General features: G+C 43.5%; 2 protein-coding genes and 1 long non-coding RNA gene across 6 annotated transcripts; 1 reads left to right on the plus strand and 2 right to left on the minus strand.

The window, feature by feature from the left end:
* Nucleotides 1-2,682: 2,682 nt before the first annotated feature.
* LOC112903073 lies at nucleotides 2,683-5,701 on the plus strand. The gene is made up of 7 exons (XM_025972283.1): nucleotides 2,683-2,822; nucleotides 4,005-4,109; nucleotides 4,184-4,567; nucleotides 4,641-4,714; nucleotides 4,975-5,057; nucleotides 5,150-5,228; nucleotides 5,353-5,701. The coding sequence occupies exons 1-6, from the start codon at nucleotides 2,772-2,774 to the stop codon at nucleotides 5,218-5,220; spliced, it is 768 nt and encodes a 255-aa protein (XP_025828068.1). The 5' UTR covers nucleotides 2,683-2,771; the 3' UTR covers nucleotides 5,221-5,228; nucleotides 5,353-5,701.
* Nucleotides 5,702-10,005: 4,304 nt separating this feature from the next.
* Nucleotides 10,006-10,703, minus strand: LOC112903259. Its single transcript, XR_003230769.1, has 2 exons — nucleotides 10,266-10,703; nucleotides 10,006-10,176 (listed from the first exon to the last, which is right to left on the minus strand). It is a non-coding gene; the product is annotated as an uncharacterized LOC112903259 (long non-coding RNA).
* A 6,562-nt stretch (nucleotides 10,704-17,265) lies between these two features.
* Nucleotides 17,266-26,096, minus strand: LOC112902577 (DNA topoisomerase 2-binding protein 1-A). Of its 4 annotated transcripts, XR_003230618.1 has the most exons (19): nucleotides 25,781-26,096; nucleotides 25,621-25,663; nucleotides 24,303-24,424; nucleotides 24,111-24,218; nucleotides 22,787-22,931; nucleotides 21,901-21,992; nucleotides 21,440-21,533; nucleotides 20,883-21,321; nucleotides 20,653-20,792; nucleotides 20,162-20,511; nucleotides 19,642-19,809; nucleotides 19,253-19,549; nucleotides 18,968-19,127; nucleotides 18,725-18,900; nucleotides 18,606-18,632; nucleotides 18,432-18,514; nucleotides 18,106-18,223; nucleotides 17,737-18,017; nucleotides 17,266-17,640 (listed from the first exon to the last, which is right to left on the minus strand). XR_003230618.1 is itself a non-coding variant. In XM_025971699.1 (18 exons), exons 1-18 carry the CDS (start codon nucleotides 26,000-26,002, stop codon nucleotides 17,919-17,921), a joined length of 2,883 nt encoding a protein of 960 aa, XP_025827484.1. In that variant the 5' UTR covers nucleotides 26,003-26,096; the 3' UTR covers nucleotides 17,266-17,918. The 4 variants fall into 4 exon arrangements, 3 of the variants coding, with proteins under 3 accessions (XP_025827484.1, XP_025827485.1, XP_025827486.1); XM_025971699.1 differs by having other exon boundaries at nucleotides 17,266-18,017; XM_025971700.1 differs by having other exon boundaries at nucleotides 17,266-18,017; nucleotides 18,725-18,897; nucleotides 25,781-26,095.
* Between the last annotated feature and the right edge of the window lie 1,274 nt (nucleotides 26,097-27,370).

Raw genomic sequence — 27,370 nt, forward strand, 5'->3', positions numbered from 1 at the left:
AGTGGGATTTTGCAACCTAGGGTGACAAGTAGCAATTCAATCTCTACTCTAGCAAAATAAAGTGCTCAAGTCTGGTACCTCCTGACTGTCGTTGGGGTGCAATCCCCCCCCCCCCCCCTCCTCTGTAGGTCGCTCCCTGTGGAATGGGGGCTGCTCCTACAACAGCACTTGCCAAAGAATCAAAAGAAAGGCATGGACACAGCGGTGATGCTCACCACCTGGAGGTTGTGGTAAGAGCGCAACGCGAGACTCTTCAATAATACCGAGCCGTTAGCCAGCTACTTCGCGAGATCTTCTTCGAGGGTGATCGGTGGATCCAACCAGGCGCCAGGAAGCTCACGGCTATTGGTTGGCCTTGTCGCGCGTGGTCTAGAAGGGTCCTCTCTAGTTAGGCCTTCCCGCGCCTCTTCTCGGTTATATCTTTGCACCGTATAGTCTCCGATCAATCTTTTAGTGTGCATCACCCTATATGGCCCGTGTTGTAAGCTTAACTACTCCATTTTCTTCTTAATGCCACGATACGCAACTCTCCTACATATTCTTATTAAAAAAAAAAGAAAATTCCTTCTGTACCATCGGAAGCTATACTCTTCCCTTCTCTGCCATTGAAAATATAGCCTTCCGCCACTGTTTTATTTTCTTGATCCCTTCTATGCCATTCGAGAAACGCCGTCAGGTAAGTCATCGTTAGTGGCCCTAAGCATAGAATGACATGTGGGCCCAGGGGTATCAGAGGCCCATTTGCTTTCCTCTCGCGGCTCGCCTCCCCTCTCCCAGCTCCCGCCTGCCCGCCGCAGTTGTGGCCGCGCTGGCCAAGGGCGCGCCGAGCGTGCCCGCAAGGCAGCAACGCAGAGACGCTGATGGCCGATGGGCACCGGCTCAGCTCGAATCGGGCGCCGCTCACCAGTCTGCCCCTCCCACTACTCTCCTTCCCTGTCTTCCGAGTCACGCACCCGGTCCCTGGTCGCCGCTCCCATCCGGCCATCCCTGCTCTCCTCTCCTCTTCGGCCTCCACAGGCCGCCAGACCGCAGCTCCACTTGCTGCCTCCCTACCGAATTTCTGGTGCAGCTGCGTGGGGCACCGAGGCCGACCGTGCCCGCGCCGCCGGTAGCCCGGTAGCGTCTGCCCAGAGGAGAACAGGCCGCTCGCCGCCGTTGTATCTGTCGCCGCCGCCTCCATGCCGCGCGCCGAGCATGCCTCTGTGCCCCTGCATCCCCATATTTGCGCCACGAGGCCACCACCAGCCCACCCCGGCCTCCGCCAGTCCGCCTCGGCTCCGGATCGGGCGTTAGCTGCCCAACCTTGGTGAGCGAGTGCTGAGCCGGCCGGTCGACGACGACGCCATGGGCGAGGAGATGGACGGTGACTGCTTGAAGCCTCCTCGAGGCCTTGCTCAGGCAGACCCACGGCAACAACATCGGGGGCTGCAGCTTCTTGTCTCCGATTCGCTCACGAGCTAGCTAAATTGCCATCGCTTGTCCAGCCTCCAAGTCCAAGGATTCGCATGCTCGACGGCTCGAGCTAGCTTGCCTCACGCCGGTCAACGCAGGATGTGGCTGTTGATTTGAGAAACGGAGGAAGCACGATGGATCGATGACTAACAGCGCAAGCGTGGATCTTGTAGCAAAATTAACGGCAATGGCATACAGGGAACTAAAAATAACATTGGATGGTAATAAGGAAACACGTCACATCCAATGCTATGGAAGAGATAAGTATAACTTTGTTGGCACTGAAATTCTTTTTTAAAAATAATTATTTCTCTCGAAAAACTGTTTAGCAGAGCTTATACTTAAGCTGTTCTAAAGGTTGCTAAATGTAGCCTCGGGAGCATCGCATGGACGACGAGATGGATGCGGAGTGCACGAGCCACAACTGCATGCGGAGATGTGGAGCAGGGGTACGTGTCATTGCCTGGTTGGAGGAAGTTGAACGGAGAACTAGATGAGCCTTGTCACTTAAATGTTTTTTTCTCTTAAATCATGCATCCGTTTAAAAATCTGTTTGAACCATAGCATTCTTTTGAATTGATGCAATAAAATGATGTCCAGTATGAATACTTTTTTAAAGTAATTAACAATTGGAATATCCCATTTCAACATTTCGAATGTTGCATTTCAACTTCACCAACATTGTCGAATTAGCTTTTTCAGAATGTTGGACCAGTTTTCTATGAATGTTGAATGTAGCCTTTTCGAATGTTGAAGGTACTAATCATAAGCTTTACAATTCAAATATTATATTTTGGTAATTTGATACTCTGTGCCATTTTGGATTCAAAATATTGCAATGGTAGTTTACAAAATGTTTAATCTAGTCCTTAAAACGTCTAATTCTAGAATTGTAAATATAGAGAAAATTAATCTCAAGGGTAAAAGTGTTATTAAGAAGAAAAAAGAAAGAGAAAAAAATCGGAAAGGAAACGAACCTGCGAACCTGTGTGGGCCGTTAGCCGGTTGTGCGATTCTTTTTCTGTTTTTTTTTGAAACGAAAGTGTGTGGGCTGTTAGCCGGTTGTGCGATTCGAAGGCCCATATTCTGAGGACGCATGGCCCCCGGAAAGAGAGGATAGCTGACAGCTGGACCCAGCGGTCCGCCTGACGTCAGCGAAGGTGGGCCCCGCACACAACCTGAACCGCCCCCAATATTTGTTCTCGCATTCTGGCTCGCCTCCCCTCGCTCGCCGCGGCTCTCCTCGCCGCTTCGTCTCGGCGCGAAGGCCGCACCGGCCTCACCCCTCGCCGGGCGCGCCGTCTCTCCGACGAGCTCGCATGGCGGGCCTCTCCGACGACTTCGCCGGATCCTACTCCAGACGGGCCCAGGTAATCAACTCGAGCGCACCTCCTTGCGGTTTTGGGCGTGGGGGTTTGGAGCGCGGCTTGGGAGCTGCGGCGTTTGCTAGTTGCTAGTGCCTAGTAGTTTGAATCCCGGGGAAGATGGCGGATCTGCGAAGTGGTTTGCCGAGCCGGAGAAGAACCATGCGACAGTTGGATGCGTGGGCTGTGCTGGGGCCGGGTGGGTTTTGTGGCTGGTGGTGGTCGGTGTCGGGGTGGGTTGAAGAGATGACCGGTACGTGTTTGGGTTATGGTGCAGTAGAGAGCCCGGGGCGGCGCGACGCCGCGACGGCATGACGTCGATTCTAGGGAGTTGGGCGCGCGTCCAGGTGTTAGCACGTGTGATTGGTCCGCGGCGCGGCGGCGGCCCCGCGTTGCTTGGCAGGGCCGTCCGAAGTCCGGCAAGGGCCTGCAGGGGTGGGGTGGGGGGAGCACGGCGAGGTCTGTTGTCTCGTCTGCGGAGCGTACGTGTCCGGCCGAGTTGGGGCGAGGAGCATCGAGCGCACTCGTCGGCGTCCTCGACTCGCCCCGACATGGCGCGCGTGCAGGAGGGCGCTGCGCGCGCGACCACTGGTGGGAAAGCCGCAGTTCAACGCGTGGTCGTCGACGCCGTAGTTTTCGGTGCCTTGAGAGTTTAGACGGTGATGGCTCGCGCTTCAGCGCGCGGCGAGGCCGCGAGGGTACGTTGAGATGATAAGCGGTGGGAGTTGGCTTGCGGCGGCTGCTAGTGGTCGCCACCAGTTGCGCGGCTGTAGAGAAAGCGGGTTTTGCTGTTGTGGCCTGCGCTCGGCACCACTCACCGGGAGCCTGAAGCACAACTGCACAAGGAACGGGGCACGATTGGCGTCAGGTTTGCGTTGCGCTGATCAGGGTGTAGAGTGGAGGTGCAGCAATACATACGTGGATGATGGGTGCTTTGACTGCTTGGTGCCCATGGGCCATTGCGGTGGCAACTGATCACTACAGCGTGGCCCTGGTTGCGGTCTTGGGGCTGGGAGAAGGCAGGCTCAGCTATGTCTTGTGTAGCGCTTGGTTGGCAGAATCAGGTGGATATTGCAGAGGATAAGCAAACGGTGTTATGGCCTTATGAGAGGAGAAATTCATAGTAGAACAGTATGTGGGAAATGAGCTGGTTTTTGACATATCAGTGTCAATCTTAATTGCTTTCAGATGGCTCTGTCGTCAGCTGCAGACAGCGTCCGCAGGATGTTCAGTGACCTCGGGAAAAGCAGGAGGGAGTATGAAGAATCACTGAAGAACATGTCTGAGGAGGAGGTATAACTTGTTTGGTTCAATTTATTTTGGCAACTGATAAGCTACGAGTAATATTGTAACCTGGTTGTTTGCAGGTGAAGGAGGAAACGAGCAAGAGTTTGGATGAGTACAGGTCTCTGTGTTTAGCTGGAGTCACCAGTATGCTCTGGGAGGATACATACTCCCTGACCAAGAAGCTGCATGGAGTTTACCCTGTAGTTGCTGCTATGTCTTCCATATTCTTCCTCCTTGCTCTACTCTTCATACTGCTTGGACTTGCCGCTTCAACATTTTCAAGATCAGCACCCAATGCAATGGCTCTTGCCGGAAATGGTGGCCTTTGGTCAGTATTGTTCATCATCGCTGCTGCTCACTTTGAGATGATGGACATCCTGCCTATGGTTCTCCTATGTTTTTGTTGTGTGATCTCCATATCAATCTTCACTACATACTGGTATCTTTGTTCACGAGACCTGAAGGTTAGTTGATTTTGCGTCGACTTTTTACTTCTACTGTTGAGAGTTGCGCCCAAAACTAACTCTGGCTGTGCAGATTCTTCTGATGATTGCGAAGTGCCTATTCAATATCCTCTATACGGTATGGTGGTGCTTCAAGGCCATTTGCAGGTACGCACTTGTAATAGTTGATATCTAGTATCAAATACTACTCCATCCCAAATTACAATGCATTTTGGCTTTTCTAGATACATAATTTTCGCTATGTATCTAGATGTGGTGTGCATCTAGGTGCATAACAAAATATATGTATCTAGAAACTCCAAAACGAATTGTAATTTGGGACGTATGTAGTACCAAACATCCTGTCTTTTTCATGACCATACTCATTGATAGAATTGAATATATATTGTATGTATTTGCATGATCAGATACGTTGGTGTGAAGGTTGTGAACTTCTTTCATGGGAGAGCTTCAAGGCAGCAAAACCATGCCGGAGATATTGAACTCTGCGGTACTATATATATATATATAGTTTCAGCATGGGGCACTCTATATTTCCGTTCAATCGTATTGAAGTAAGTTTGAGCTAATGTATCATTTCAGAGATGCGTCGTTCTGAAAATGGCAATGCAGATGAGATTGTGCGGCAGCAACACAATAGGCATTTTCTGTGACATTGTCGGTGAGTTTAAGTTTGGACAGTTATTAGAAATTCTCTATACAGAGCAAGGATATGATTGTAAAAGAAACCAAATACTAATATGCTTTATGCTCCACCTTTCAGTTCTAATCAAAGGTGATTGCAGGCACTTCACTGGATGTACGAAAACAACGAGGAAACCCTTCGGCCAGAGAAGTATGAAGCTGACAGCAGAGCTCAGATGGTAGGATGTGACGGTGACAGCCCAGCAAGTTGTAGGAAGCAGAGATGTAGGGATAGGTGCAAGTTCAGTTGAGTTTTGATTCATGTTTGCTGGTGACATTTGCAATGTGATGATCGTTTGAAGCTGGAACTGTAAGGCTTCGTGATTAAAGGTGGTTTGCAGACATTGCTCTTGTGTGGCTTGTGGATGTTAGTTAATTGTTGCACGATGATCTGACATGCTCTAGTACCGATAGTGAGGGCTCACTGGTGAAATCATTTCTTCGAATTCATTACTATGTATTGCTTGAAGCATCATTGTACTGTTGCATTTCGTGTTTATGATGCAGGATCGAGCGCCTACCCTAGTCGACAGAGAAGGGTCAATGCCTCAATGGTTTAGGTGCCCAAGCACTCTTTGTTGGCCGTCATTGCTCCAAGTCGTTCCCTGCTGTAGAATACAGTGGAATTCGAGATATTGCATCTTTTGCATGTGCGGCTACTATTGCAGGCCAGATCATAGTGCAGATTACTCTTCATGACTCTGGAGTTTATCATAAGATATGGGATGATAACGCTGTTTTTGCAGTTGTCACAGAATGTGGAGGTGCTGCAGCATCATGGTGGCCAGTGGCACCCCACATGGATCTTCCCTGATGATTCTTTGCAATGGATCCAACTTAGTTTGCTCACTAAGATATTGCCTGATGGCTGCTTACTAATGTCTCAGTGATTTGCTGTTGAACAGAATTGATGATAGGAACTCAACCAATCTCAGCTGTTGAGAGGTTCGGTGTACATTCCCAGTCACTTGAGTTAGAATCCTCACTCAATTTTCCCTATTACCTTTAATTTGTGCTGGTACCCTGCAAATGTAGAACTCAATGCTTTTCCCGTGATTGATTGTATTTCTAAAAATTAATTTCTGAAAATGTTAATGTACCTATTGAAGTTTACCAAGACTAAGTTTTGATGAACAACACACGTGAATAATTCTTTTGTAGTTTTCAGGGTCTTGCTTTGCCATGCGGTAGGATAGCTGTGTCTTTAGTTTTGCTAGTGTTGTTGCTGTTGTTTTAGTTTTGGTAACTGACAGACCTGATTGTATGTCGCGTGTTCCTCTGTTCTGAACTGCTACCTCTAAACGTTCTGGTCCATTTTAACTGAAGATCTAGCTGAAAATGATGCGGTGTGCTGCCCCCCAAAACTGAGTCGTTGCTGTCGTGAAATGATCACCAGCCACAGCAGACTGGTAACCCCAATTATCTCATGGTTCGAGCTTCTGTTGGGATGCTCTTCTGGACATGTTTTAACTCATGGTTACTGAAGCAGAAATTTGCAGCTATGTTATACATCATTTGATGGACTGAAAAGCTTCAAAATCCCCCCAATGCTGCAAGCCATCGTGGGTCGTGGCAGGCTATCGGCTCATATAAGAACTGCTGTGCTTCCAGAAACAGAGTAGCACGCAGTCACTTGTTCTGGTCGGAGAAAACAGAGTAGCTGCCTTCTAAATTTGTCTGGAACTCACAAACTAACAGCAATTGAATTAAATTTCTTATTTTACTACGTTGCCACGGGAGGTGATAAATTTTCAACGCAATAAGAGGAGCATGGAAAAACATGGTGTTTCAAATCACCAGACGCTACAATATGCTTAACTTTAGCAATAGAATGAGATACACAAGCATCAATGTGGCATAACCGTGTCCAGGCAAGTATGAAACTATACTTCTTCGCAACATACATCACGCAATTGCACCTTGTATTTAACATATAGCATATATAGCTATAAGTTTTCAAATGTAAACCCCTCGAAACCAATAATAAAAGGGTGCTAATCCAACAAAATAGACAAAAAGCTGACAGTCAAATCTTATACTCCCTTCAATCATAAATACATGTCTATTAGTCTATTAGGATATTCTCAATCATAAATACATGTCTATTAGTCTATTAGGATATTGATGTCGAAAAAAGGATACAACACTAGCCTGTACTAAAGGCCTCCAGAATCTTTTCATCCACCATAAAAGTTCACACCTGTAATTTTGTGATGGATGGAAAACATGTTTTCCAGTAGTGGGATTACTAGGTTCGGCTAACAGAGTGTGAACCAATACCTCACATAATGGGTAGCTCCAAAGGTCATACCCTTTTAGCTCGTGTGTGGTCGTACTGTAACATAAGGACTCAACAAAATGATAGTTAGAGGATCGAGTACCATGCTCTGCCTTTAGTCCAACACACACCTTAGGTTCTCTTACTAAGATTTGCATTAGACTATGTTTCAAAAGCGCACACACCTTTTCAGGTTTGAACAACATGAGTTTTGGTATTAAATAAAACCATCTCGATACATCCATCAAACTCCCCTTCTTTCTCATTCAAATTTCTGGAATCAACTCAGTAATTGACAGCATGGATCATGCAAAAAAAAAACCTTCAATACATAAAATTTCTAACTGAAACTTTTGCATGATTTGCAGGGATTGATCGTGTTACTGTGGGCGTATTTGGTTGATTTAATGAGAAGATATGTGGCCGCTCACACTGCGGAAGTGTTAGTTTTCACTATATGCCCTTTGGGTATTCTTGTTGTAGCTGTGTCGGTGTTCTTTTGCATGTTGATGGGGAGCTTGGATAAATGTATCCCGCCAATAATTCCACGATGAGTACTTGAGTGGCTCATATGGCTAAATATTCTGCAAATACACCCTAGTTTGAATTTATTATCACGACCCAAATATGCTAAACATGCTTAACATTTAAACATCATCATCATGAGCATCATTAAAGCATAATGAAGCATCATGTGCATGTGTTATGCATGATTTCATTTTATTTCTTGCCTTGTTCGTGTGATGGTTGTGAAGGAAGTTCAACCTTTGTTATGCAAATGTGCCCCAGAATTTTTATTCAAATACTAGACTTAAAATGATAAATTTACAATATTTTTTTTCATAATTTTACAACAGCTAACCCGAAACATAAAATTCTTGAAAATTTTGTTGTTTTGTTTATTTTTCTGTGAGCAATCTAGAGCATCTTTTTGAGTGTTTGTTGTTGCTGTGTGTTTTTGATGATTTTATCTTGCTGCTTTTAAAATTTGGTGATTTTTGGAGTTCGGGGAGACCTTATTTTCAAAATTTGAAGTTCAACCGCCGTTCACCCCCTCCCCTCTCTTCGGGCCCACTTGCCAGCGGGCCCCACCCATTAGCCACCCCGTCCATCTTCCCCGCGCCTGCTCACCCGCCGGTTGGGCAGCAGGGCCGGCGGCGCCACAGCGTCACGCGCCTGTTAGCGCACGGAAGCCGAAGCCGTCGGCCGCTCGCCTCCCACTCTTCCTTTAAAACCCTGGCCCCCGAAATCCTAGCCCCCTTCCTCCTCCTCCTCCATTACCGCCGCCGCCACCTCCATTGCTGCCGCCAGCCGCCACCGATTCGCCACCTCCGGTGAGCTCTGCCTCGATTCCACGTGGCTACGGCTCCCGCTCGCCCTCCTTGTCAGTTTTGGGCCCTCACTGTCCGTCCTCCTCTCCTGCAGGTCCTCCCCGGCGAGCTGCTCCGCCCGCCGGACCTCGCCGAGCTGACCTCTCGCCGCCCGCCAGACCTCGCCTAGCTGCCCCCTCGCCGCTGCTCCCTGCCCGTCCGAGCTGCGGTGAGCTTCACCTCGCCCTGGAACATGTCCTGCTCGTGCTCTCCCGGCCTCCCCTCACCTCCCCGGCCGCTTCCCTCACCGGCCGTTGCGCCGCGCGCGTACGGGCCGCGCCCCTGGTTTGGCCTTGACCCTGGCCGGGCTAGGTTGACCGCCCCGGGCCCACCTGTCGGCGCCTGTGGGTGGTTGAGTCGTGTAGATCTAGCAGTTTGAGGTGGTTTGGTGTATTTTTGTGATGATGTGATCTTGTAAAATGCGTGGAAATTTCTGTAGATCTCCAAAAACTGTGAATTGTTTTGTAGGACTCCTTAGGTGTAGATCTACTCAGTAAAAATATTGTTTTGCATGTTACTATTGCAGAAAATTAGTTATGCTTTGTTTATTATAAAGTGAATTAATTGCTTGTTAATTTCTCTGCTGCTCTAGAAATGCTAAAGTTAATTTTGTTAGAATCCTTGTTAAATCCTCTCTGTAGTGGTGTAACTTGTTGTCTTGGAACTTACCTGTTTAATAGAGTTTTAGATTGATTTCGTGTTTGCTGCCTGTAAGCTTGTTTATCACATATCTCTGTTGGAAAATGATAAAATGGAAAACCACTTCCGTCGACCTTGTTTTCATGCCTAGATCCTTTGGTAATTTTCTGAGAATTGTTTGAAATAATTTTCTTATCTTTTAAGATTTAACTTGTTTGGAGTAGCTGAAAATTGTCATGCTCATAAATAATTCTATAAAATTGATTTTTCTGCAAATCCAACTTTCATGATTTCTTACTGATATTCTGTGTTGGCTCGAATTAATTCATGATTTATTCTTGCTGTATAAAATTGACTGCTTAGTGACTAACGCATCAAGCGAGACAATATATGAGAACGAGCAAAATGCAGATTGCAGAAAGATTAGAGCTCAAAATTAGACAAAAGGGTTGCAAAATCCACAAGCATCGTGGGAACAAATCTAACAGCTAATTACTAGATCCATAACATCCTCAAACATTTCACATGCTCAACAGTTTGGTAATCAACATTGCTAGGAGCACGAGATTGTTGGAACTCAGAAAGAACATCATAAACATTTCAGTTGGCTTCAAAGTCTGTAAAAGTTGCTTCAAAACCTATATGTTTGGTTGATTCAACATGAGTTAGCAATTTGTGGCTCCAAATCTCTTGTCGATTTATCGAAAAAATATATTCATATAGTAACCTTCCTGTAGCAGCCAAAAGCTCCTCACTGCAATCGGAATCAATGACTGGAAACCAGAACATATGGTATGTCTGGGTTGCCAGCTGAAGATCAATGTGAACTCCAAATATCTGGGTAGTTCTCTGACTCTGCAGAGTAGTAGTTAGTAGCAGCGGCTGCTTGTGTTATTGATCAAAAGCAAGGAGAGTGAATGTAGGATTAGGGCTACACAAAATTTAGGCTAAATACTATAAAAGAAACAAGAAGCAGAAATTAGGAAATAGAAGTTTACCATCTTTGATCATTAAAACTGCTCCATCTAGATGCTTCCCTAGGACCAAGAATAGTTACTGGATTTTGTCAAGAAATCTTGTGTGCTCCTATGGCAATGAACATGAGTGAAGTACTAAGATATCACAGCTCAGGTAGAGACCGAGGATAATTTTTGAGAAATGAGTTCAGCAAACCCTCACATAATCAGCATTGCAAAAAATTGTCATAGTGCTATATGATCCATCAGGTAATCCTTCACTTCCTAAACGTTCAATCTTGGTACAACACGAGAAGAATGTAAGCTGAGAAGCAGCAGCACATGTAACTACATAGTTATTGCACTAACTTTAAAAAATTGGGACGGAAAGATCTACGAGCAGTATTGAGATATGCAATAAGCGAAAATAATATCACTAAACTTAGCTAGTACAGGTTCTTCGAAACTAACTAGTTACCAGATAATGACCATTTCAACAGCTAAGAACTTTTACTCCATATGTTGAAGTGGAGACTAGAGGCATAATATTTACACATATTGGAGAGATATTTCCATCCAAGTTCGTCCATAATTATTCTGTAACCAAGGTGCTAACACTTACACTTGCCCATCACAATTATAAGTATTGACATCGTAAGTTTAAATAATGTAAGAGTCAGAACCAGAAATTTCAGTTGAAACGAAGTTCCTCAACTGTAACCAGTTTTCCAAAAAGTCGCTTCATCATCAACTAACAGTCTTCGGGGAAAGTGTTTGGGCTGGGCCCACGCAACTCACCTGACCTAGAGTAAAAGAGGTAGGAGTGACTGCCTGGTGGGACCGCAGGGCGCCGCACCCCACCAGTCAGCCAGGCACGACGCCGGGCCGTCGACGCCACGGCGGAAGTCACCAGCGGCACGCCGCGGAAGAGAATTCTGACAGGTGGGGTCCGCTCACTCCCAGCGTGTGGGCTCCACCCGAAAATTTGAAAGCTCCCGCTGCCTTCAAATCCTCGTTGGCGAGTTGCCTCCATTCCCCACGCTCGACTCCGCTTTCCGATTCATCTCGGCGCGGCGGCGGCCGAGCCACATCTCCGACCACCTCGCGCCTCTCCGATTCTTCCGCCGCGCCACATCTCCGACTACCTCGCCGCCGCCTCTTCGACTCAGCGAGCCGGTCCACCTCAGCACCCGCCGCGCCACATCTCCGTCCGACTACCCCGCCGCCTCTTCAACGAGTTCAGCGTGCCGGTTCACCTCAGCGCCCGCCGCGCCACATCTCCGACTACCTCGCCGCCTCTTCGACGAGTTCAGCGAGCCGGTACACCTCAGCGTGCTAGGTACTGACTCCGACGTCGCATGGTTCCCCGTTATTTTAGAGCGCGCGGGTGGGGACGGGCGGCGCGGCCGCGCGACGGTGATGGATATGTGATGGTGAGCAACTCGAGGCGGGGCGCGCGCGCGTGGGTTTGGGGCTTCTACGAGCAATCCCATTTGGGAGCACCACGAGCACGGAACGATGATCATCCGCTGTGCGCGTGCGGCCGAGTTGAGGAAATCCGAGGAGGCCGTCGAGTACGCTCGTCGGCGTCCTCGTCTCGCCTAGACTCGGCCGGACGCGCGTCGCGAACGATCGTCCTCCGTGCTCGGGCCGCACCAGGCGCGTACGGGGAGGGCGCTGCGCTCGCGGGTACCAGGCTGGCACCGATAGGAAGCTGCGGGTTAGCACGGAGCTGAGGCATGGAAACGATGCTGGTTTTGGTTCAACGCTTGCTGAGCGTTGCCATGGGGCATTGGATCGTTCGGTCGTGGCCAGCTGGTCTGTTAGCAGCTCCCCGATGATGGAGTCTGGCAAGCCATCGACCGTCACTGGTCAGGAGGAACCGAGGGAGAGGAAGCCCAACACAAGTGTTGCTGGCTAGAGTGGATTAATGTGTGATGTGGGCAGCCCATGTAATAGACTGTTAATACCTGGGAGAGGAGAGGGGTGAGGACACGTTTATTGTAACACAAACAATTTCTTCCTCAAGCCACGGCGTGCATAGACTTCGGAAGCAGGCACAGTTTTTGCTGCAGTGGCAGAAGTCCAGAACCTGGATGATAGCCAAGTCCGATTAGCATTGTCTTGCGAGCTTATTTGTGGCTATGAGCAGAAATTATGTGATATGTGAACTGGGAGCTTGGAATGGTGGTCACGGTGTGGTTGGTGAACTTGGCGCGGCGCCATGGTTCCAATCCAATCCTGGTGGTGGCAGATGGCCGGCTCAGACGCTCAGTTACGGCTACTGTAGAGCTCCATTGGCATGGGAATTGGTTGGATATTGGTCATAGGAATGAACAAGCGGTAGCATGGGAGTTGGGTGCTCAGTAGTGGTCACTGAGTCAGCGGTGGGTTGGCTACTTGGGGATGTTGTAGGGGTTTGAGGGATGTGTTATCTCAGAGAAGGCGTTACCTAAAATGTTTATGAATTTTCTTCACAGATGCTGGCATACATGGCATCAAGGATTGCACTTCTCCAGCATTTTCTGTTTGTTGATTTCCCCAGAAGTGACACCTTTACCATCACAGACTACCCCAAAGCAGATATGCTCATACCACTAGAGGAGGTAAGTTCGTGATCCGGTCACTGTACATGTCCAATTTAGGATACAACGAATGAGCTTAGTATGTCATCATATATGTGAATGAACTTGTGAGATAGGAAGGTGATATATTTTTTCTCTAATTCCAGCGCAAGGAGTTAATGGCAAGCAGGTTTGCTTCTTATAAAGCTCTCTGCATGTGGGGCTTAGGATCACTTTTTTGGGGAACTGTAACTGGAGTTCTGTCTGATTTTATGGAGCCAAAGCCTTCTTGGATCGAATGTCTACATCTGTGCTGTTATCTCTTTCGTTCTGCTGCTGAATGGAGCAGTTGCTTCCTCATTTCCAAATACTGTTCTATTTGCACCATCTATGGCTGGACTGGGAGGTTGGCATTCTCTTATGTTGTTCTTGGGAATGTTTCACGTTGCTTCGTTGAAGTATCATAACTATCTTGATGAGTGCCTGTATTCAATGATTACTTCAAGCACAGTTGTCACAGTCTACTGGGCATTGAGTTGCCAAGACCCACCGGTAATTATTCTTTGCAATTTCTGTTTTACTATTTCATATAGTAAGTTCTTTAACTATGTTTGCAAAAGGAAGAACAATAACATGACATAAAACTGCAGCTACTCCATATTCTTGTCAAGCTCGTTCTGTGGGTCATTGGTCTGGTGGTTTATGTTATCTGCTTTATTCTCTATCTGATACTGATCTGGGTCTCCAGGTTAGTGCACTAATACCTCTCAGCAGCAATGTTTACTATCTAATTACCACGGCTAACGGGATAATATTGATATTGTTTATTGTATGAATAGTGGTTTGTGCTGGCTGTTCTATACCTCCGGGGCTTTGTTTGGGCCAATGAAGACTCAGTGAAGAATCGTCTTGTGGCTCATTGCAGCGAAGCAAGGTACCGACTCTCTGATACACATGAAATGTCTTTCATGTTTCTTTTGTTCAAGTCTGACATGTCAAGTTTCTCAGTGTGTATCAGGTTCTAAACCATCGTGTATAGTCATCTGCATTACTACACTAATAGGTAACTATTGTGCTACTTTTTTTAGTTTTTGAAAGAATATTCTATTACTGATTTTTCCTTTTCTTTTTTCTTTCCTTGTACAGGATAAACCGGATGTGATATGACAAGTTACAACCTTACTAGAAGATAATTAGATGAACAGTTTACTGCGAGGGAGATGCTGCTACGGACAGTGAGCTGCACTACTTAATAGCTGATGTAGGAGTCAAATTCGATCAAGAGGATAGATAGATTGATGTTACAGCACTGTTATATGGTGTCATTTCTACATTCGATTTATGGCGAACCATTGATCTGGGGGATCGTTCATGTATAACTGAATCATTGGTTAGACACTAATGTGAAATTCTTTAGTTGAACAATCTATTGATGAATATCCTTTATCTTGAAGGTTAAACGCCCTTTTTGATCGTGTTACGTTCAGATGCAAGTAGTTCTACATAGTGCCCATTGTGCACAGATACCTGGATCTGTTTCTCCTTTGAGATATTAATCAGCGAAGAGGTTTCTTTACATCCAGAATGCTCCAGCAACAACATATTCATGTGATCTGAACATGGTCATCCTTAGGACCCGCATGTCAGCGACCGACCACGCACCTCGCTTCACTCTTTATCTCCGTATGAAGTCGGTCCACTTGGACTACGAGCATGCCAGGTGGGGCCCACAAGCACGATGCACGGTTGGTCCACGACATAGTAAACATGGACTTGTGTACTATCAAGTCAACATTGACCGTTGACTCCGGCCCACATGTCAGCCTGCGATCCATACAAAAGAAAGGTAGGTACACCATGATTGATTAGTATACCCAAGCTTAACCCAGGCCGTTCTCATTTTGAAAGAATTGAAATATATTTAATAAATTAGGCTATTTAACTTAGAATTTCACATCCCACCATTTTCCAAAGTTTAAATATAAGTCTATTCTAAATTCATAGGGTAGGAGATGGAAATTGATTATATACACATCAAACTATGTTTGTATTCCATAACTTATAGCACGCTCTTTGACTCACTTCTCTATAGTAAAAATATAGTACATAAGTATCTCCCTCATATGGCCAACAATAGTATACAAATATATTCCGTATATAATCATATTAGTTTAATAGATTTGTATCTAAATTATAATTATTAGAATAGAATTCAATTCCAAGGTTCCAAACAGGATTTAGAGAAAAGTTCCCAGAAAGTTTCTATAAATACTACGGGCACCCTAGCTAGAACCTACCTAGACTTTTTTGCTCACGTTTTCCGTTAACCAAAAATTAGGGAAACTAGAAATATATTCTATAAAATCCTGAAACCCTTCTAAAATCCTTTCACTTCCGAAATTCATAACTCCTCCATCTAGCCCTGACTCTTACCAGTTCTTCCACCCAAACTCTTCTAAAATTGAGCCCTTCATGTTGTGAAAAGCACCCTGCTCAGACTGAAAAAAAGGTCCGAGGATAAAAGCTGATAGTGTGAGCGCCACTGAATCTTGACGACTCCAAAGGGGGCAAGTGAGTTAGTTGTTGCGAAGCGTGTGACGTGATAGAGAGGCGGGCACCTAAACGAAGATAGAAGTTGATGACACAAGCACGACGGAGAGTTTTGATAGCTAGCTGTTGACATGCTGTAAAGTGTCATGACTACATCAGTGCAGTTACTGTATTGTCTCCGAGTATTCTCATTCTCATAATCCTTGAATATTCACCAATTATCCTCGAATATTTACCGTCCTCACATGTTTCATAGAAAAATAGCCAACAATGGTTGAAATATTTCCTGTTTTTTTCAGAATGTGGGTCTCAATTGGTGAGACTTTCAAACATTCCACATGTCATTGTGATGTGAGTGTCAAATCCTACAAGGCTCACGAATACAGACCCAAGTTGTGAAATCTCTCTTGACCTCTTGACCTAGTGGCATGAGTCCCAGTCAAACATAAAGACCTTACAACTTAATTTCAAGTGAAACACGAACCACATCGAACAATCAATAGCTCCATATGAATGTATATACTGCAAATTTTGCTTCTATGTGGTTTAAACAACTTCTATTTACTTCACCAACTTTGCCGGAATAATCTTACATTGTATATTGTACTTTGCTTATCCATGGCTTATGAAATTGCCAAAACAATGTTTATCAAGTGGCGCATTGCAATTTGTAAATACTATATCTAATTTTAAAAAATGAAGGAGCCATAGTTTGCGCAACAACAATGTCTAAAATGGTATGTACAAAAAAGGAAGATGTACACGTGTGTGCATTTTAGGACTATAACAATGGTTATAGGTGATGAGGATATCACCATGCTAGATACATCCGAGATTTGTTTTTCTACGAGTTACAAGTCATCACCAACTTGGTTTTCACGTCCGGTTCAGACTCAGCCGACCACCTTGAACTGAAACGCCGATATCTTCTTCATACGATGTCAAAACGAGATGTTCTTTGATGCGTTGGAAAGAAGATGAAGAAAGCTTTCTTTTGTTCTAGTCCGAGCTCCAGAAGATTCGTGGATCTTTCTGTATGACCACGATAAGGTGCTGTGTTACCTATTTTGGGTCAAGTCGATCTTGTATGGTATCGGGCCTTAAGCCCAGGTTGAGGACGCCTCCACCTGGTGATCTTCAACCCTACAACATCACCCCTTCGATATAAACTCAGTAGCAGCCGCCACATTAGATTTTGAGTTTTGTTTAGTTTTAGTTTTCCATCAAGAAACAGATCTCTTTCATTTTAACCTTAACGTCAAATCCTTTTGTTGTACATCAGAACCCCGTTCTTGTTCTTCACCATTGTATCGACCACTGTATCGATTAGATGTTTTGTGTATCGATTAGTTGTTTTGTGATCAGAGTTTGAACCCCATACTTGTCTTTGCTTCATACACATCTACAATTTCAGATTGCGTGCACTTGTGTTCTTCGATTCGATTCGCTCGCAGAATTAGCCTTCTTAGCGAGGTCAATCAAGTTGTAAGCAGCAGTGTAACAATTATAAAGATTTGAATCGTGGCTAAGATAACCAACAGAGCAGCAGTGTAACAATTATAAAGATTCGAATCGTGACTAATTAGAAAGCCACATCACCAACATCGTGACTCCACCAATCAAATTTACCATAACTATCGGAAGATCGAGCCAGTACTACATCAATAAATTAATTAGCCAAAGATAATTAGATTCTCACTTCAGACCTAAAAAGTATAAATATACGAACCAATCCGCACGATAAGTTTAGAAATCAAGGGTTCAAAGTAAAGAGTCAATCACAGCACCTACTGTCCTACCTAGAACAAGTGGCAGCGTTGCCTATAAAAAGGATACAAGGATCTAAAATTACACGCTACGTTTGTGTAGGGCTTTCTCACAAGCTCACCGGATACAACAAACCACTGGTGCATCTAGATCGAGAGATTGTTTCGTCGATCCTTGCTACATTCCTCGATTGCAATATACAGGATCACACCGCACAGCAAAGATTTGATTTCAGAGTTCATGTCTCGCGTGTTATCCAACCTACCTGCGAAACAAGGGGGACTTACTCGTACCAAATCACGGTACAAGGTACAAGCGCACTTTGCTGGATGTCATGCCATGAGAATCTTTAAACACTTACGCCACGCGTAGATCCTCTGGTTGAGAATAAATAGGCCTCCATGCTCGCAACTCCATCCATGCTGTTCATGCTGATGCCCAACAAGGCATCAAGGCCGAACAATATCTCCCCCTCACAAGTTGAGTGGGGCATATCTGGCTGCCTTACAAGCGAGATGTGGGTATGCTCGTCTCCTGACTACCTCAAGGAATCTCGGTCGATGGAGTTACGTTAATGCTCTGAGAGCGAACTCTATCAATGATCTTTTGCCTGCCGGTCAGATCTTCCTCATATCCAACGACCTGCATGAACAACAGAGTTTACAAGAGTTGGCCATCACTGTCAGGTGTTAGTTGTTATTAGGACATCTTGATTATAAAATACACTGACCTGAGATTCTGTCTGCGTCTCACTGAAAGGGTAGTAGGTAGAGGGTGCTGGGGAGGGTGCAGGGGAGGAGCTTAAGCTTTGGACCTTTGTGCCAGGTGTGTTCTCTTGCTTCTGTTGCCTAGAGGAAACAAACAGCAGTACCAGTAAAGGAAATCCTATGTGCAGGACTGCAGGCAAAGTAGCTAGATGGAAGTTCCTTCTACCTAGATGCTTTAGAGTAAACATACTGATCTGTGTGAATATTTGTATAAGTGGAAGTTTTAGTGAGCAGGCATGATGATTGATTGCAGGAATAGCTCCTTGAAATGCATAATATACTAACTTACATATTCAACCAGCTCCTTGAAATGCCAAAGGAGTGTGTATCTTTCTGGTCTTGAACAACAGCAGAATTGTCAGGTTCAAATATCTGCATTAGTTAAGGATAGAATACTAGTACATTTCTAAAGTGTGGAGTAATAAAATCAATAGAGGCATTGATCACCAGAAAAATAGGATACACTCCTAGCAGATTGCACATCTTGAATCTGCAAATTTGAAAAAAAAAAGTGGCATGTTTAGATAATGCCCCATAAAGATGTCCTGTAATAGAGAAGTGTATGAATTGCATTAGCATTACCTTGGACGATAGGACCTCTATCGCATCCGCAACATCAGGAACAGAGCCACTTTCAAGGTGTTTCTCAGTCCTTCCGATGTTTCCGCATGTATCATTAGCGTTGCCAGAAACAGATAGCAGTCTTCTTTTACTGACAGCAGGAGCAATTGCCTCTTCATTAGCCGAGGCATCACCTGCTAAGCAAACACAATGAGCTTGTGGTGCAAAAAAATTCTTCTTACAATTTTTATAACAAACGATTACCCGAGTTGTGTGCTGGATTGCTTGTTGTTACTTGATATCCACTAAGCAGCTCAGAGCAGTTAAATCTGCTTGCCTGCGTGGAATACTGACTGACAGTTAAATCTTTGTCCTGAGAAGTAAGTGGTTTCGGTTGAAAGTGATCAAAAGGGACAATTGTATCCTGCAATGAGAATTCACCATCTTGTTAAGCAATAAGCATCACATGCTCACAAGTTATCTTCAACAGAACAATAACTGAACGGAAAGATGTGAATATGCTCAAAACCATGTATAGAATACGGATACCTGTTTTACACACTCAAAGAGCCACTCTTCAGTAATGGTTGGTGTTCCTCTTTTAGAGTAAACCTTATACTTGTCACCACTTGCAAATTTGCAGATAAGATGGGTCACTCCCTTGAATGCCTTTTCTGTAAATTTAGCGCCTAAAGCGAAGCACAAGTTCTTCAGCAGAAAACTTTCTCTCTCTCCATATTGTGAAAGTGAGATACAGAAACGGAACTTTTCAAATCCTGGGAATGGGATCCGACAGCGCAAAGGAGAGAAAATAGGATGGCTTCCAACTTCTTGCAAGCAACCCACCTTTACAAAATTTTAAATATAAGAGCTGGAAGGTAGCCTGCCACTTTAAAACGCATAAACGGAGATAAGAGATCAAGTTCACAGAAGCATACCTCCAAACACGAGCGTATCCAATGAGTTGAAACAACTGTTGAATGAGAGAAGTCACAAGGCATGCTGTTTCGTCCATGGCACTCAATTGTGTATTTCACAGTTGTAGATTGTATATCATCCACCACAATGCCTCCGCCTTCTCTGATCCAATCAATAACCTCAGGTCTCTGATTCAGATGAACATAGCCGCTTCATCAACAGAAATGAAAGCAAATGGAAACTAAGCAGCTATGCATAATTAAAAGAAAAATATGCACTATCTAGATTATTATACTTACATCATTTTTTAGCTCTGGTGTACTATGTCCAGTAACTTTGATGTCAGGTAATTTCAAAACAAGTTGTTCGGTCAACAAAAAGAGGTTAAGTTTTGACAGGATAATTTACTGTTGACCTGAGCATGCCAGTCATCAAATCAAGGTTGAACCAAGAGTCATCTTGAGAGGAAAAGGGAGGTGGTACATATCACGAAATGATGCCGATACAGGAAGTGGATGGAATATTAGCAAAGCAACATACCTTGTCGTGAGAAAATGAATTTGAGAAGCCAAATGTTATCCCTTTGAAAACATTTGATCTGCTACTTCCTGAATTCACTGTGGATGCTCCTTGAGATTTGGGATCGTTCTTGCTAATATTGACCACTGCATTTTGTTGGCTTGAATTTGCAGACCTGGTTGCTGATCGGGTTTTGTTCATGCTGTTTTCATATTTGCCTCTAGCTGGTTTTCTTTCAGATGACATATCTTTTTCAAGTTGTTTGCCATGTGAGTCATTAACAGTTGGGACATGAAAAATCCCACAAGAGCTCTTGGCTACCTTCATTTCACGTGTGTCAGCAGATTTTTCCATAATCACACGTGAAAACTCTACATTCAAAAGTTAGAAAACAATGAATGTGAAATCAAGCAAGGACAATATATGTTTTAAAAGTTTTGATACAGCCCACCTCAATAATGTGAAATACATCTAAATCTGATGCTTCCAATATATGTTTATAACTTTTTTACCTTTCAAGAGTAGCTCAGTAGCCACATGAGATGGAGACACTTTTACTTCCTTTTTTGCTCTATTGCAGTCTTCTAACCACGTTACTTTCACTACATTTATTACACCCCAAGCAGCCAGACGTCTTACTTCCTTTTTCTCACTGCCAAGACAAAAAAGCACCATCAGGTGCAACTGTACCCAGTTCAGAGAAGTACTAGGATATACGGAAGAAACAGTTGCATGAACTTACTCCTCCGATGGCGCACCAAGTATAATATGTGTAAGCTTCTCATTTAACAAAATATGCCGGGATCCACCACCATTGCGTATCATCATGAGTAGCCTTAACAACTCATTCTCCTCAAAGCCCACCAGAGAAATTCTGCAATTTGATAAATATAAATCATCATTTTCCGCCTCTGAGTCCTCAGCAACATGACTTTCGACCTGCATCTCATTTGCCTCTTCACCAACAATATCAGTGTTGCTGATCTTTGAAGAATCACCAAATGAAGCAGGCACATATTGTGACGTTGATACTGAATCATCAACTGATGTTGCTGGAACAGGTTGAAAACTTGCACTTGCACTACTGATCTCTGGGTTCTGTTGTTCCTCGGGTGAAGTTTTTAAACCACTAGAAGCAGACGAAGTCTGACAAACAAGGTAGCTATTTTCATCTAGGCAAGCTTCATTCCAATAAAGAAAGAAATTTAAAATGTTAGACTAACCAAATCGCAATTAGTAATAATTACAGGAGAAACAAGCAAATCAAAGCAGCAAAATAGCCCCTGGGTATGTTTTTACCTCTACGAGCAACAGATTGTTCAACCCATCTCTGATTCACAATGTATATATTACCCCACCTTCGGGCCACGACATATTTGTCACCTCCAGGTTCGTAAATAACGTGTTAAGAAAAGTTTCCTTAGGATTCTGTATTGAAAATCAGTAATATTTAACAAAGGCCAAGCTGCATGTTTCATTAACACTAGAGCAAACATTAAGCAAATGCTGATGTCCTAATGGTATTTCTTTCGGTGTTATATCTTGTTTTGTCATAATGATAAATGGACACATGGCTTTCAGGAATTCGCAGCTGTGATGTGCATCCATCACTCGTCAGTCTTAACCAACTTTGGATAACTCAAATTTCCATTCCTCAGCATTTCATTCATGTTCTATAGCTATGTGGGAAACATAATAGACTGTGCACATGTAACTAATTCATACAGAAAACATCAAGTGCATAAAGCATCAAAGGATATATTTGCAACTAAATGGGTGCACTTCCGCGTAAGACAGGCTGAAAATTGGCCACCATTCTGCACTATTATTTTCTCCAATTCCTTCCGTTCAACTGATCAAAAGAAAAGAAAACTAAAGCATCAATGAAGGATGATTATTCAATAGAATAAAGCATGTCCAATCTCAAAGTGGAAATCGAGAAATCTTATTCTCAATTGATACTGAGAAATCTTATTCTCTATGGCTGTGAGGAAATATAAAAGATGGAATAAATCCATTTTACCATCATAGTCCAATCTAAATGCAAAAATCAACTCTCAACTTCAAAACTGGACATTCAACACGGCTTGCGTACTAAACAGAACATGAAAGTGGGGTATTTTTGCAATGTTTTGACATTTTAGGAGTTAATGACATGCCAGATGCTCAAATACCTGGTTTTAAAGTTGAAGGTAGATTTGTTCATGAAAGGATAAACTGGACCTAATCCTTTAAAAGAATATCATTTTACAACAAAGAAGGTTCAAGAGACCAGCAGGTTTTATCAGCTGCAATTCAAAATACCATTATACAACAAAGAAGGTACTTTTCCCTTTAGTAGGCAGCAATTACCAGTTTACTGACATTTGTAATAACCTTGTCTAAAGCATCACATACAATATTTGATAATATCAACCCTTTAGTCAACAACCATAAGGGCATGTTCAAAATGAGCGGATTGGGATTCAAATCATAATAATTTAGTTTAGATACGAACTAATTGTAGAAGTAACCAGAGTAATCCCCATCTTCCAAATATGCCCTTGATTTTCAATAAATATGCAAGAAAAAAAAATGCATGTTGAAAGAAGGAAAACGTGGAACTGAATTCGAATGCGAAGTTCAATTAAGTTCAACTGCACATACCTGGATTCAGTTTGGTGACACAGATATTCAACCCAACAAAGGGAAGTATCCTGTAGGGCTCATGAGGCACAACACGGTGTTCAATCCAGCATTGTTCTAACCAGTTGATGGTGACAACAGGCTTCTTCAAACTATTCACAGCATACTACAAACACAAAGCGAAGCAACCACATCACTATTACTCATAGGCCAACAGCACAAGTGCACACAACAGTACCAATGCTGAGTTCAGCCTAACCTGAATGGAGTTCTACATTCCATGAAAGAGGACCTACATTTATGGATCTTAGCTGGGGCTTGAGGAGTTTCTCACCTCCTCGCTCTAGTAACCTCTTTTGACTAGGTCTGGTTGTGAGTGGGGATTTTTTTTTCCAAGTATTTGTAAGGGTGATTGCTGTTGAGGTAAGCGCGCGCGCGTGTGTGTTAGTGTGTGGGTGTGGGTGTTTGGGATTCTTAAGCCCTCTCTTTCTTCTTAATATAATGATACGTGGCTCTCCTGCGTGTTCGAGAAAGGAAAAAAAAGTACCAATGCTGAGAGAACATGACGTCGCAAAGCAGTTTTTGCTTTGATGCCATCTGCCTCATTCGAAGGAAGTAACAGCACTAAAGGTAGCATGCAGTTTTTTGTTTTCGCTATGCGGCAGTGAGAGTACTTCAGTAAGGGCTCATTCTGAGTTATTTAAACCAAAAGTTCTTTGTCCACATCCAAAGAGTTCATTCTGCCTATCAGGTATTTTAGTGATAGGTTGTATAGGAAATGGACGATTCTAACACCAACATGAACATAAGATTAAGCTATTGTTTCCAATTCAGATTTAATGAACAAATACAATCAACAAGAAACACATTTTCATTTAGGTATGGTGAGCTAGAAATGGATTGAAAATGATCCATACCAAAACCATGGAATCCCCAGAAGTCATTGTAGTGGGCTGGTGGCTTATAATTTACTATTTTTTATGACAACAGATAAGTAATAATCTCCTTTCGGAGTCAACAAGGGAATCTTTACTATAAACATTATCTTAACCAACTAAGACAAATTACCAAAGCTTGACTTGATAAGGCATAGTATTTTTTTAAATCAGAAGGCCATTGGGGCAACTCTGAAGAAACTAATAAAGATAAACAGGGAATGGTACACCAGATGAGAACAAAAACAAGGACTACATGGTATTTAGCGCTCGTAGCATCAATTAATTAAGCTGTTGCTGTGGACAACACTGCACAGCACCTATAATAAAGGTAAAGGGATTGCATATGTAGTAATCAGCACAGGTTTTCATTCCATGTTAAAGGCTTTAAGCATAACTTATTAACTTACTTTGTATTTAGCAGCCATGACATCCTTTACAATTACAAAGTTCACATCCATGGAGGATTTACTTTGTAAAATGCCTCCCATGGCTGTCACTAATTCTTCAATCTTAGCCTGCAAGAAGCAAATCAAACTTGAAATAAACTAACTAACTAACTAATGAAACTGTGAAATTAGCAGAAATTTTGATTAATGCACCTTCTCAGCTTTTTCAAAGCCTGAACACAGTATCTTAACCCCATCCATTGCAAGGCAACAAGTATAACTCTGTTTAGGTAGAAAACGACGTTCTTTAGCACAGGAAAGAATGCACTGTGGTCCTGCGAGAATACAAATATGGTTTTAAGTCAACTTTTAAACAAGAAAACAGTTGAACATATTAGAAGATTGACTGTTGTGGTTCTGAACCACAAATAAATTTTATGCACTGAAAAACTGCAAAACACATAACTTTTTGGGCTCCATATTAACAAGAAAACCAGACATTTCATCAAGAAAAAAAAAAGGGAAGCCTGAAGAAAAAAAAGATAAACAGGTGTTTATCATAGCTTCACTTGGAATGTTTGCAGAAGAAAATTTAAGATAGATTCCATCCACATTTCTCAAGATCATGGTCCTCATTGACTCATGAGACAGTATCATATTCACCACTACACAGACGATTCTAGTAAATAATTTTTTCTACACGTTTCAGCCCTAAAGCATGAAAACTAACCACCAGGTAAACTGGGGCCCTTTGGCTGCACCTATATGAACAACTAACTTATCCAGGGAATCAAACAGGACCATCAACAAAATTTGTCCTTGGGAGTTGAGAGAAAACACAATATTGAGAGAAACCGACTTACTCTTAACAAATGAAACATAGAATTACAGCCAACTTTGCAGAACCATATCTGCTGTAGCGTATTTTCACTTGGGATAAACCATATATACAAATCCCACTTGAGCTTTCATCTTCATTACATTTTCACCCAAAAAGGTTGATTGGAGGTTGGGATATTTACCATCCTTAGCTAGCAAGGTATGACTAGTACTGGCATTCTTGCACCTATTATCTTAATGAACCTAAACACGATAGGTTGGGACATCACCTATCCAAATTCAATAATTTGGCTCTACATGGCAAAAATCAGCACAACCTATCAATCAAATTGATCCACCAGTTCTCACAACTTAAGTTCTTGTCAAATTGAAACCACTCTAGTTTGAAACAATCAGACACATTAATCTCTACTCTAACACAATAAGAACTGAAAACAAAGTACCAAATTTCAGAGTAATAGTGCACTTAACCAATCCAACCTTACCAGCTAGTTGAGGAATCACAGAAGCACAAACTTCTCAAAGCGAACACTGGAGTTTCCGATTATCGAGGCATTTTTAACAGTTGAGACTGATTTAACTGGCATCAGGACTAATCCCACTAGCTATTAAACAAAACAAAAACTGCAGAACCACGCTACAAATTTAGGTCCCCCGGTTCCAGAACTACGCAGGCTTCTGCACACCTCACCTAGCAAATTGCAGCCTTTGATCCTCAAATCGGCGAACCTTTCCTGCAGAAATCCATACCAAAACGGAACCAAGCATTATTAGGGATTGGGGAAACCGAAGCGGCGGCCTGATTCGCGCATGGGACGAGGGGGGAGTAAGCAAGGGCGCGGCGTGCGTACGTGGGAGGAGGATGAGATGACGTGGAAGTCGAGGGGCCCCGTGCGGCTCGGGTCGGCGCAGAGGAGGACCTCGGCGCCGTTGAGGCGCAGCGCGTCGTGCACGGCGTCGAACACCTCGGGGGCCACCAGGTTCCGCGACAGGAACACACTCGCGCCGGCGAAGGTCGCCGCCCGCCGCCCCCCGGCGGGCCCTGCGGGGCCAGAGCTGCAGGACGGCGTCATCGGATAGTAGCGGACGCGACGCGACGCCGCCGGCGAGGTGGGAGGGAAGGAGGCGGGAAGTCACGGGGGAGTGGATTTTTTTCAGAGGATTTTTCGGGGGAACCGGCAGACGTCACATATCTCCCGGGGAGAACATATTACTGATAAATTACCGTATTACCAAATAGAAAAAAAGTCTAAATTACTCCCTCGACTATAATCAAAATCCGGATGACCCTCTGAACTATCATTTAGTTTATTTTACCAAAACTATACCCTTTGATTTAAATTATCTCTAATACAATTTGTCCTTTTTATTTCTCCATGCATAGCTAGAGTTTTAAGTTGAAATTTTATAAGATGATAGTACACATCATGACACATCATTATTTTTTATCATTATTTTAATAGGTTAGGATATCTAATAATAAATTAACCATTGGAGTTCAAAATTATATGAAAAATAACGATAAAAATTATAATAATTTTTTAATATGTATTGTGATGTCCACTACTACCCTGCAAAATTTGAAATTAAAATTCAATTTGTGTACGGAGAAATAAAAAAGACAAATTGTATTATAGGATAAAATGAACTAAATGGTATAGTTTAGAGGTAAATTAAACCAAGTTATAGTTTAGAGGGTTATTCAGACTTTGGCTATACTTGAAGAGAGTAAATTGAACTTTTTTCTACCAAATATAATAGCACTTAAGTTATCTATCTTCTATCTATTATATATATCTATATATACTATAAAGAACTAAAACTTTTAAAAATGTTTCTCACTCAAATCGGGTCTACCGTACCCCTCATGTTTGACCCACCTGTCGGGATCGAGCGAGATAAAAGGGGCAGCAGACACATAGAAACCGTGAGTTGCAGAATGTTTCTGCTGCCAAAATCATAAGTTTTTTAGTAAATAGCACACACCGTACAACAACTTGTATAACAACTTGTATGATTGTATCATTTTGATCTAACAAACAGCAGAATGTGCAAATTGATACAAGAACATATCAAATATGTGCCACAGATGTTGGCCAATTCCTTGTCGCCCGTGCCCTGGTTCATGTGCTCCAAAACCTTCTCAGCACCTCCCCAGTGCATTGTTCCTAAGCCTAACATACAAATGGCAACATAGCCTCGAAGCTTCCCCCTCCTGCTATCCTTGATCTGCTTGGGAGTCTTCCCAACTTCTTCACGCTCATAGTCTTTAGTGATGCGAGAGTCAAACGAGCTTTGGGCCTTAGTGCGAAGCCAAGCCGAAAACATGGAAAAAGCGAGATAGGAATTTGGACTATTAATCAATAGAGCTTGCTGCTGCCAACATGTTGAAACTTGGTGTGCATTTTTCTAAAAATGTTCAGGAAACACTTTCCAAAATA

The sequence above is a fragment of the Panicum hallii genome, chromosome 8 (genome assembly GCF_002211085.1).
Source record: "Panicum hallii strain FIL2 chromosome 8, PHallii_v3.1, whole genome shotgun sequence".
Lineage (NCBI taxonomy): Eukaryota > Viridiplantae > Streptophyta > Magnoliopsida > Poales > Poaceae > Panicum > Panicum hallii.

Bases quoted from the DNA above. Each gene is read 5' to 3' on its own strand.
- LOC112903073 (XM_025972283.1), top strand. From the start codon at position 2,772: ATGGCGGGCCTCTCCGACGACTTCGCCGGATCCTACTCCAGACGGGCC. The intron at 4,110-4,183 runs GTATAACTTGTT...GGTTGTTTGCAG, and splicing joins AGAACATGTCTGAGGAGGAG to GTGAAGGAGGAAACGAGCAA. The intron at 4,715-4,974 runs GTACGCACTTGT...TTGCATGATCAG, and splicing joins TGCTTCAAGGCCATTTGCAG to ATACGTTGGTGTGAAGGTTG.
- LOC112902577 (XM_025971699.1), bottom strand. From the start codon at position 26,002: ATGACGCCGTCCTGCAGCTCTGGCCCCGCAGGGCCCGCCGGGGGGCGG. The intron at 19,128-19,252 runs GTATCCGTATTC...TTCTCATTGCAG, and splicing joins TCTTTGAGTGTGTAAAACAG to GATACAATTGTCCCTTTTGA. The intron at 18,901-18,967 runs GTAATCGTTTGT...GTGTTTGCTTAG, and splicing joins CAATCCAGCACACAACTCGG to CAGGTGATGCCTCGGCTAAT.